Here is a 12342-nt window from a genome sequence, read left to right as displayed (position 1 = left end):
TTATTGTATCTTGCGCAACAGAAGCAGAGAATTTACGTGTCCTATACATTGCTAGTGCCTGGCTCCCCGCCAGTAGACCCTTAAGAAACAAATTTACTGCGCAATAACTTCTTTTTGAATGACGTAAGTCCCTTGAAGAAATAATAAACATTATGCAATTTTCTTATTGTATCTTGCGCAACAGAAGCAGAGAATTTATGTGTCCTTTACATTGCTAGTGCCTGGCTACCTGCCAGCAGACCCTTAAGAAATAAGTTTACTGCGCAATAACTTCTATTTGAATGACGTAAGTCCCTTGAGGCAATGATAAACATAATGCAATTTCTTACTGAATCTTGAATTTACAGAGTAATACATTGCTAGTGCCTGGCTACCCGCCAGTAGAGGCTTAAGAAATGAGTTAACCGTGTAATAATTTTTTATTTGAATGACGCAAGTCTCTTGATCCCTCAATCACTTATGAAATTGTTAAGACGCTCATCAAGTCCTGATTATGTTCAAAATCAATCTTGTAAAAGTCCATTCCGAACTTTTGAAGTTCATGGAACATGTGGAAAGCCTTCCTGCCAATCCCTTAAAGAGGCGTATTTTGAGCTTAGCCCTTGTCAGCCCCAACCAACCCCATGTTATCATAACTAGCGTCATCAGAGGAAACACTTCCAAGGCAGCTTCCCTGGTGATGTGTCAATACTCAAAGGGCAGTGCACTGCGGTTTAGCGATAGTAATTGACTGTGAGATTATGTTCGGTGGTTCGCTCTTTTTTTCTTCTCTTACTCCGTGTCGGGTTTAATAAAGGGTTTGGGTACTTTTTGTACATGAAGTTTTTGGCCATGACATGAATCCATACTCACTGTGAATGAAGATGTATGGAGTATAATTTACCTGTAGAAGTTTTTGAGGGGAAAGAATTGAAAATCACAGAGCAGTGTTTTCAGGAGTGTTGCATAAATCTGTTGTATTGTACATGTACATGCTAAAATAATATTTGTGAAATTGTTTTACTAATTCCTCAAACACTAACGCACCTCAGCAATTACTATTTTAAAGGGAAGCTTTCTGCTATTATTATCTTTAAACCTTGTACGTTTAATGTAAATTTGTGGTTGGTTGTGTTATGTGTCGTACAACAATTACCAATTGTTTTCGGTGATTAGGGATTCATGTCTCCCATTGGCAGAGTTTCTGTTTTATAACCACAGCTTTACTGTAAGCAAAGCAAGAGACAACATCAGTTCTTGTAAACAGACTTATATGTACACAACAGTGCAAAACCATGGTGAATATGCAACTACATTTCTTGCTCAGCAAATCAGCAAGTCACCCTTCTGCTGAGCAGTGTTTACAAACTTGGCTTAGGCAGTTTTCTTTTTAATTGCATTGGAATATCTTTTCACACGTACACACTGTCGGTAATTGGTCAATCCGTTCTTAAGTATAGTAAGTTTGATGGCAGGGAGGTCATCGTTCTGTTATCACTCGATAAAAAAAGTTAATAATCCCACAGCTGGAGGGAAAATTGAAATAGTGTGAAGTGGTCATCAGTGGTTTCCCCAGTGGGACAAAGATTTTGTCATCACTGTTTAGAGTCAACTTGCAAATGAGTAATCGGTCAATTGAAAAGGAAAAAAAAAAAAAAAATTATATAATATCAATAATAATAATGACACTGGAGTATTAAATAATGCACAGTCTACCACTAAGCACAAACTGCCAAAAGCACCCGAGCATAAGCCTTCTCTTAAAGGTAGTGGACACTATTGGTTATTACTCAAAATAGTGATTAGCATAAAACGTTTCTTGGTAACGAGTAATAGGGAGAGATTGATAGTGTAAAACATTGTGAGAAACGGCTCCCTCTGAAGTAAAGTAGTTTTCGAGAAAGAAGTAATTTTTCAACAAACTTTATTTCGAGACCTCAGATTTAGAATAATTTGAGGTCTCGAAATCAAGCATCTGAAAGCACACAACTTCGTGTGAAAAGGGTGTTTTTTTTTTTCATTATTATCTCGCAACTTTGACGACTGATTGAGCTCAAATTTCCACAGTTTTGTTATTTTATGTAATGTTGAGATACACCGAGTGAGAAGACTGGTCTTTGACAATTACCAATAGTGTCCAGTGTCTTGAACGTGTTACGTTAGCTGGACCATCTCTTTGGAATGCTCTTCCGCTGAACCTAGACTAGTAGACTTGAAATATCACTTGTTCAGTCTTAGCTTTAAGTACTCTTAGTAGAAGAGTTGTCTATGCGTCAGGAGTGTCTTTCTGGCAGATAACATGGATACGGTACTTCACTAACAGACAAAATGTCCTTTATCATTAGGCCTATTATTATTGTACTAATTTCAACAGAAATAACGCATGCATTTTCAGAGGTGTATATCATTCTCATTTGTCAGTGTACATGTACACTTCACTGAGCCAGATTGGACATACATGTACATGTAGTAGTGTAAAATGTTAAAATAGGATTATCTGTTGCAAACTGCTTACCAACCAATGGTATAGATGCAATAATAGTCAATGGCCTGACGTTTTGACCCTAGTAGAAGGCTTAAAAGACAACGCCACAAAACAACAATGTAAAATGTATCTACATGTCGATCTAAAGTGTAAAAGAGCAATTCAGGTCAGGCTGAAAAAAACAACAGCCAATGTTGTGGACCTTTCCTAAGCCCCGACCTTCCTCCCCACATATCATTTTGATTCATCCCGCTTCATCAAGAAGATACCCCTGACCACAAACAGTCCCCCTCACCCCCAACTCGACCCAATCCCCCCAGTGTGTTGATTCTACAGTGATACATGTATGACACCATTCTCTAACGCTGTCATCGACAAAGCTAAATAGTTAGTGGCCTGACGTTTCAACCCTAAGCCATGTCAGCAGCAGTCTTTCTCCATGGCTAAATGACAACACAACAAATGTATCTACATTAACCGATGTCGTGGACGTTATCATTTTGTTTGATTCATCCCGCTTTATCAAGAAGATACCCTGACCACAAGCAGATCCCCCCCCCCCGACCACAAACATGTCCCCCCAGGGTGTTGATTCTACTGTTATAATGACACCATTTCTCTAATGCTGTCATCGAAGAAGCTAAATTGTTTGCACAGAATAATGTTTCCTTGAACACCGTGTCGGCTCACATTCCCCTCTCGCGTCTGCTCAGTAGCTCTGCGTCAGACATGAGTCATGCGTCAAAACTTAATTACGGTTTCCCCTTCAGGGACTACTGGAATTTCCCCCCCCCCCTGTTCCCCCTCCCCCAGATTCATTCACATTTTTAAGTGGGAAAGTCAGTTTTGATTTAGCTTTATAGTTTCGAATGAGCACTCAAAGGTATAACATATGAAAATGTTTATATATTTAAAGTGCTGTAAGGTGTATGATCTCTTGAATAAACTTAACCATTCTAAGAGATGTTAAATTTGCGTTGAGAATAAAGAATATTAATTTTGTTTTTTTACCCATACACCGATGTGTGTTAACACTGTAAACTCAGTACTTTCCCGAGTCCTGTGAAAAAATATCACAGGCATGTAACTCGGGTGGGATTCGAACCCACGACCCTTGCAATTCTAGAGCAGTGTCTTACCAACTAGACTACCGAGATTGCCCGGTAGCTAGAGGCAGTTCGACTCCTATGTTTTGGCAGCGGGTACCAGTCTAAGTACCAAATTGTAAGAAAGTTGTCAAACTGTTGCTAAACGACAAAATGTAGTTGTATTAACATTTTAAGTCAGAGTTTGTTAGGTTTTTTTTTTTAACAAGTTTTTGGTCAATACTTTAATTCAAAAGTTTAATCAATAACTTTGCAAAAATTTCTGAGGCTGTATGGTATCTTAACTCAAAGAACGTACTTATACCAATGGAAGTCCATACCAAGTCATCAAAGTTTTACATTTGCTGGACATTATCTTTGTTAAAAAAACAATAAGCATACCAGTTTCCGTGCCTGACGTAACGCTGTGTCATTGCAGCCGAAGACGAAGTCAGAGTAACAGCAGTACGCCAATAACATTACCCTATGGAGGGCCATCATACATGTAGTTCAGGGACACCACCTGAAATAAACTTTAACAAAACAATTATGTGCATTTTATCTACTCAACACTTTATCAATATATACTTGGTTTGCGGTAACACCATGTGTGTATCTACACTGTACTTGCCAGGTAGAGTTTGTTCTTAGAAAACTGTCTTGCTTTAATTCTACTACTGCGGAGTAGATGTTCGGGGGTTCGGGAGACTTCTCAACACTTTATCATTTGCGTTTTTGATTTGTACAACTTTAAACTTTGCAGGACCATCGTTACGGAGTTCACGGCGTATGAGCGGTGACCACCCCTCCTTGCCCAAGGACGGAGCTCACAAGTGGGCTAAGAAGGCCGCACCCAACGCCTTTAGTCAAGAATTCCTACAAACGCCAGATGCTGGAGTGTCAGGGTATGTTTTGTCTTTATTCCAGGCAGTAAGAGTATAAAGTATAGTTCTGTACAAAAAGAACTTGAAAGAAATTTCTGCTTCAAAACATTACATTGTAATCATTACATTATTCTCTTGCAACTTCGATGACCAATTGAGTCCAAATTTTTACAGATTTGTTATTTGATGCACATGTTGGAATATACTAAGTGAGAATACTGGTCTTTGACAATTACCAAAGGTGTCAAGTGCCTTTAAGTTTGTACACGTACATGTAGGTATGGTACTCTATACCAATGGGAGCCTTAGAGGCACTGGACACTATTGGTAATTGTCAAAGACCAGTATTCTCACTTGGTGTACAAATGTATCTCAACATATGCATGAAAAAACAAATCTATGAAAACTTGAACTCAATTGGTCGTCGAGGTTGGGAGATAATAATGGAAGAAAAAACACACTTGTCACACCAAGTTGTGTGCTTTCAGATGCTTGGTTTCATGGTTTCGGGACCTCAAAATTTGTATCTGAGGTCTCGAAATTTGTGGAAAATTACCTCTTTTTTACTCGAAAACTACATGTACGTTACTTTAGAGGGAGCCATTTCTCACAATGTTTTATACTATCAACAGCTCTCCTTTGCTTGTTACCGAGTAAGTTTTTATGCCAACAAATATTTTGGGTAATTACCAATAGTGTCCACTGCCTTACAGGCCATTACATGTAGTCCTTCTTTTGTGGTGATGTATGGACGTTGGTCAAGCCCCTTGCTAGGAGGTGAGATCATCGTGTTTAACTTAGTTTAGTGTTTAGTAAAGCGCTGAGTTCATCTCCATTTTTCTTCTCACAGGAAAAAGAGGGAAACGCTGATGAAGAAGAAACCTCCAGCCAGGCCCAAGCCCAAGCCCCTCCCTAAGCCAAAGCTGGTGACCTGCAGGACGCTGTATTCCTATGATGCACAGGACACCGATGAGCTGTCATTCGGACCTGGAGAGACCATTGAGATTCTTACTGAAGGTGAGCTGGGTTCGTCTCAGATTTCTGATCAGCAGAGTGTGGGTTCGAATCCCCAGCCATGACACTTGTGTCCTTAAGCAAGACACTTAACCATTGCTTCGTCCTTCAGATGGGATGTACATGTAAAGCCGTTGGTCCCATGTGTTGTGTAGCGCATGTAAAAGAACCCAGTGCGCACTTATTGAAAAGAGAAGGGGTTTGCCCCGGTGTTCCTGGCTGTGGCTGCTGTATGCACCGTAGGACCTTGTAAACCCTTTTAAGGTGCTACATAATTGGGTCTCTGAATTCATCACTGCAATAACCTATCTTTCTGAAAGTTTGTATTACTTTGTTTTTACTCATCGCCTTGAGTACCTTGTTTGGTAGATACGTGCGATATTTATATAGACTTCTATGTTATTATTATTAAAGATAATGATGGTAGGAAGCTAATGTTACTTGCTGAGGTAAGGTAGTTTTTGAGAAAGGAGTAAAACAATATCACAAAAAAAACTATTTTAGCGTGTACAGCGTATTTACGCGACTCTCCTGAAACATTGCTCTGTGGTGTTTAAAACTTAAAGCCTAATGAAGCTGAAACTTCTGCAGGTAAAATATATTACTTACATCTTTATTCAGTTCACAGTGTGTAGGGATTTGTGTCTTGGCCAACAAAATGTATTAAGATAAGAATAAAGAGAGTAGGCTCGCGGGTCCCGGTCATGACACTTGTGTCCTTGAGCAAGATATTTTTACCATAATTGCTTTTCTCCACCCAGGGGTATAAATGGGAAAATGTGAGCGTAGAGGTTGACAGTGAGTATGAAAAAGCCTTTGGAGCGATACGGATGCCCAGGTTGTATACTCCCCAGAGAGCTGAGAAAGCTTGAAGGAATGTTATTGGCCCAATGACCAGGGCACTAATGTAACGCGCATTGAGACGGTTGTTGTGAAATGCGCTATAAGAATTTTTTATTATTGTTATATTCACTTTTCTTTTTCTATCACACACAGAGCAATCCGGATGGTGGCGTGGGCGTCTCGGTCATCGTGAAGGCCTGTTCCCATCCAACTACATCGAAAAGATCTGAGTGAATCTACGCAGCAAAAACTTGTAAATATTCCCAAAGACATCTCTTATTATGATGTTCAAATTATATGGTTTCTATGACAACAATGTAAGCTGTATACAAAATTTTCTTTTCATATTACCAGATTCTGGGGAAAATCTGTCATGTGTTATCATATTATATGAAGCAATATGATTACCAAACTAGAAATTAATTAGAAGGGTGTTGCTCTTTTATTTTTTAGCCGACCAACATGACCAACACTACAGCTCCGGTTTGTTTATGAAGCAAACTTTATCTGGGCACACTTCTGGGATTAGTGCTTTAAAAAACCAATGTTTTATGGGTTATCATTACAATTCACAAGGCCGGACGTCATCAGGGGCATGTTGCCACCTCCTCCTAGGGCTGAAACAGGGTTACCCCCTTCACAGTCCAATAGGATGGAGGCATGGGTATCATCCACTATAGGAGCCTGACTGGTAGAGCAGAATGCACCTCATTCCCAACTTAGAAAAGCAAATGTTGTGTGGGGAAATGGATCTTGACTAATGCAAGTAAATGGAAATAGGGAACATTTGAGCAGGGGTGTTAGATTTGACTTTAGGTCGACTTTGCCGCCACTTTTTATAGACCAAAAATTGATAACTTTGCAGAAGTTTATGTAGATGCAAAATAGATAACTGCGATGTGAGAGTGGCATTATTTTGGGATGCGATAAAGCAAAACGGGTTGTTAAGTTGATCCAGGTATTAATTTGTCATTAACAAAATACATTTAAAGGAGCATATAGGGACCTTTGAAAGAAGCACAATCTATGCTTTACTGTTACGACCCCATGTTGACATCACCTTTGGTTAGTAGTTTAGCAGGTAAAAACACCAAGAAATGATGCGGGAGTTGATTTTTTTTAAATAAATCTGCACATTTAATGTTAGCTAACCCAATATGTTTATCAGGAAGGAAGCGGGAAATATTAAATAAGGTATATTTTTGCATTTAAATTAAAAAAAATATATTTGTGAAAACTTTTACCCTTGTTTTGGCTTGTTTCTCCATACTGATATTTTTCTGAAAAAGCTTGATCACATCACATATTTTGGGCCTTCCCTTTAAAGAGTTGAAAATATAGGATAGGTGAGGAACTGTGAAACAATTGTTTTGTTTAAGTCCACATCATGCCCTGGGCTTATCCGGTATGCTGTATGGTCTGGGTGTCTGATTGCAGGATTAGTGACTAACAATAGATTCTTTCACAACAGGTGCATCCCAGACTGATGATCACACTACGACTCATTGTCTTCACATTTTTTTCTGTGTTTTTAAAAATGATAACTTTTTTCTTTTCTTGGTTTTAGAAAAAGTCTCCCTGAACTAACTAATTATTTTGTGATGTCGCGTAGTATTGTGACCATTTTAAATGGCTTTGTGTGTATGTCATTTAAAGATGTGATCCCTGGCTACACGATAGTACGACTGACGACTTGAGCACAAATATTGACAAAATAGAGAGACCGCCGACATAGGGCTAGATAGATCAGTTGGTGTCTGGAGGACGTTGGTTCAAGTCCGACTCTAGTCAATTTTTCTTTGTTCAACCCCAACTCAAAAGACATTTCTTTTAGATGACAGCTGTAACGGAATGAATTATTCAGTGCTTTAATTCTGTGCAAGTAACAAGTTTTTGATTACAAGGAAGAGACCCTCAATGTATGAATAGATAGCTCAGTTGGTAGAGCGATGATTCGTTAAAGGCAGTGGATACTATTGGTAATTGTCAAAGACTAGCCTTCACTCCAAAAGGCTGCTAGTTCAAATCATGCTCTTGTCAATTTTTCTTCAGTCAACCCCAAATCAAAAGATAATTCTTTTAGATGTGTTCGGGATATTTTGGTTCAGTTTTGGTAGCTTTAACAGAATGAATCATTCAGTGTTTTGATTCTGTACCGGGAACAAGGCCACGATGACAAACACTCCCCTGGGGAGGGGACAGCTTGCTGGGCTGTTTCCTCTTAACTTGGACACAATACTCTTCCTGCTACGGGATTGATGTTTTGGGGAAGTGATTCATGGAGGTCAAAGGTCATGCTTACAGTAATAGGGGTTTGTAGTCAGTAGGGGACGTTCTTGGTATCTAGGCATGCTTGGGGATACACACACAGCCTGTGGTTAGGCTATGACGAGTAGAAATTGTTTCTTTTGCGTGTTGTTGAAATTGTGACAATGACACAGAGCCTTGCATAATGTCGGAGGGGACAATAATGTGTTGAGGGGACAACAATCTGGGCCCAATTTCATAGAACTGCTTAAGCACAAAATTTTGCTTATGCAAAAAATTCATTGCTTAGTAAAAACCAGATTAACGGCCAAGACTCCACTCAAAAAGTAAACAACAGCTAAATACTAGTCATAAGCAATGTTTATGGCATTAAATTTTGGCCAGTAACATGTGTAAAACAAGCAGCTATCTTCATGCTTAAGCACATTTTTTGCTTAAGCAGCTCTATGAAATTGGCCCCTGATGTTACAGTTTTCTTTGATTGCTTTGATAGAGACAAATTAACACAAGTACATAGAGCCTCGCATATAAATGTGTGGTGGGAGGGGGAGAGGGTGGATCTAATATCAAGTTTTTCTTGTTTTGCATGGATTGAGAAAATTTACACGAGTGTGTAAAGCTCTGTGACATACTACAATGCATAATGAGTGCCTTGGTAGACTGATTGATTGATTAATTGATTGATTGATTGATTGATTGATTGATTGATTGATTGATTGATTGATTGATTGATTGATTGATTGATTGGTTATTTTTTTTGAGAATCACAGTTTTTCACTGAAGTTTTCTGTTTCTTACATTTTGTAAAACATTTTGGGGAAAACGCAATTGACTGATTGATTGATTGATTGATTATTTTTTTTGAGAATCACAGTTTTTCAATGAAGTTTTCTGTGTCTTACATTTTGTATATTTCTAATGTGGGGAAATGCAACTTTTAACCAAATTTGATACATGGATTTTGCCTTGATGACGTATGATGGGAGTTGTGGTTAGATGTGATAGATACACATGTTAGTCATAAGATACACTAGAGTGTTTTTAAATATTTTTTATTGAAAGAGATTGCCTAAAAATCACAAGGCTGGACAGCCATTCCAAGGGGTGGGATACACTTAACTGAAACTGATTTGGGCTATTGCCCCAAATCAACTGCCTACAGGGGCATGTTGCCACCTACTCCTGGGGCTGCCTGAAGGGGCATGTTGCCAACTTACTTCTTGGGCTAAACCAGGGTTATCCTTTCACAGTCCATTCCAAATAACAATCGTGTGACAATTTGAAACATTCCTTTATTGTGTTGTTCGAAATTTAATCAAATAGTTTTGTCTGTGTAACAGTAAGTACATCTTCAGGAATTTCAGGTTTTATAAAAAATTAAGGGGGGGGGGTGTTTGAGTGTCTGACATTTTTGGAAAATAGTCTGATCCCCATAACATCGATGAGGTCAGTGATGGTATTTGTATTTCCGAACAGGGAATCATACTTGGAGGATTATAACAAGACGTTAGGTCAGAGTTTAAATGAGTTAACTCTACGACTGTTTTTCTGTTTATTGTATTGTGGTGTGTGCACTGTCTGTGGATCCAACAAAGAAACCGCAAATTGTAAAAAAAAAAAACTTCTGCATGTTTACAAAGACTCAAAATATACATTTTGTCAAGTGAATTGTTGGTATTTTGATTTTAACATTTAGGGTTGATTGGAGGTTGGTTAAATACTGGTTGGAAATGATGTCATTTAAAGGAACACGTTGCCTTGGATCGGACGAGTTGGTCAAAACAAAAGCGTTTGTAACCATTTTTTATAAAATGCATATGGTTGGAAAGATGTTTTAAAAGTAGAATACAATGATCCACACAAGTTTGCCTCGAAATTGCGTGGTTTTCCTTCTACTGTGCGAACTAACATGGTCGGCCATTTATGGGAGTCAAAATTTTGACCCCCATAAATGGCCGACGTGTTAGTCGACGAGGTAAAAGGAAAACCACGCAATTTCGAGGCATGTTTGTGTGGATCATTGTATTCTACTTTTACAACATCTTTCTACCCATATGCATTTTATAAAAAACGGTTACAAACGCCTTTCAAAGACCAACTCGACCGATCCAAGGCAACGTGTTCCTTTAAAGGGTTTTAAAAAAATGACAAAATTGTACAGAATATTGTTAGATTTATTGATTTACCAAATCCCATTATGGGAAGTTTGAACTTGATACGGATTTCATTGACCTTTATGATGAATTAATTTTACTAACCAAGAATGATAACTGATGCCTTTTCTTGTATATTTTGTTTCCTGTAAAAGTTTAAGTTTTAGTAATTGTTTGTCCAGTGATTAATACTTCTTTGCAATAACTAGTTTTGTCCATGGTATTTTGAATTTGGGTGGCTTTGTTGTTTTATTTGCTTTTTCAGCCGTGTTTACTAAAGATCACTTAGACAAATTCTACTTAATTAAACAAAATCAAAATCTTCCATTAATTATGCAGCAAAAGGCAATCTTGAAATCATAGATACTAATGACTAATTTGAAAGCTGTTTATATTTTTGTATTATACTCTATGTAGTAATAATAGATAGAAGTAGAGCAACGTGATGAGTAGTGATTGTCACACAGCACTTGATCATTCCGCAAAAAGTAAACCCTGGTATTGAAGTGACATTCCGTCATAAGTTGACAGAGGTTTATATATATATATATATATTTTTATTTTTTTCTCAGTAGAGTAGCTGTGAATATCTCTTCAAAATAAACAGAACGTCGAAAATAGTCATACATGTAGGTACTGTTTTATGAAATTGGACCCTGTGCTAAACAACTTCGCAGCTGTTTCTTTTTCTTTAATGGGATAGAAGTATTTTCATATTATAATAAGTATTATTTGTTGTTTATGTGGAATGAAATGAAAATGAATGTAAATCGAAGACTGTGCATTTTACTTTCATGAAGAGCCTGTTGCTCCTAAAATGGAAGTTGAAAAAAAATAATCAAAGTTTTTTTTTTTTTTAACCAGTCTGATACCAAAGCTAAAATAATATGCAAAAAACAAATAATGTGCGTTGCCAGGGTAGAAAGTAATGAACTCGATCATGGATTGATCAACAGCCATGACAGAATGCCAATAGGGAAATTGTTGTTATTTGAATCCCATTTTGTTTGGGGTTGGGGTCACGAATTAGCATACACTATCCTAAAATAAAATAGGGTTTTTCTTATGTGGCGGGAAATAATGGTATCATTTGGCTTTTTATCTTAAAAAAAAAACTGTGTGCACGAGAAAAGGTTGGGGTTGAATTTTGCTTGCCTTAACTAAACAAGCTGGTCGTGTATCGATCCTGTGGAATAAAAGAAAGCGCTTGTTTGCTGCGTTTCGTTCTCGCAAAGTGTGTGCCTTCACTCTAATCCGGGTCAGAATGGATCTGGGTCCGTTGGTGCCTGATGATCTCTGGGTCAGTTTGACCCGGAATTGTGACAAAATTTTTCAAAATGACGCATTTTCCGAGTTTTATTTAGACGACTTTTCGGTTCAGCCTGACCTGTAGATTGTTCAGCCTGACTCGTTATGGGTCAGGGGCCTGGGACCCGGAATCCGGTTCAGTTTTGACCCGAGAGATTTTAGAGTGATATTTTAATACGTCCAACCATTTGCTATTACATTGAGTCAATTTAACCACAGTGACTTTGCTTTTTCAGCATTTTATAATGAAATAGTTGTTTCCCCTTTATTAGCCAACATTTAGCCAACAAGGAGTAATAAACCAAAGGGTGTTTGTTTTTTGT

At 38.0% G+C, this 12342-nt stretch overlaps 1 protein-coding gene across 1 annotated transcript in view; it reads left to right on the top strand.

Moving 5' to 3' along the window:
- Positions 1 to 10376, top strand: part of LOC139942370 (unconventional myosin-Ie-like) — a 50051-nt gene extending 39675 nt beyond the window's left edge. Inside the window, exons 24-27 of the mRNA XM_071939233.1 lie at positions 4313 to 4454; positions 5284 to 5450; positions 6444 to 6543; positions 7947 to 10376. Coding sequence (XP_071795334.1) covers positions 4313 to 4454; positions 5284 to 5450; positions 6444 to 6520 — 386 coding nt within the window. The 3' untranslated portion in view covers positions 6521 to 6543; positions 7947 to 10376. The remainder of the gene's footprint in view (positions 1 to 4312; positions 4455 to 5283; positions 5451 to 6443; positions 6544 to 7946) is intronic.
- The last annotated feature ends 1966 nt before the right edge of the window (positions 10377 to 12342 follow it).

This window comes from Asterias amurensis, chromosome 9 (assembly GCF_032118995.1).
Source record: "Asterias amurensis chromosome 9, ASM3211899v1".
In the NCBI taxonomy this organism is placed as follows: Eukaryota; Metazoa; Echinodermata; class Asteroidea; order Forcipulatida; family Asteriidae; genus Asterias; species Asterias amurensis.
This window is presented reverse-complemented; position numbering and strand designations above follow the sequence as displayed.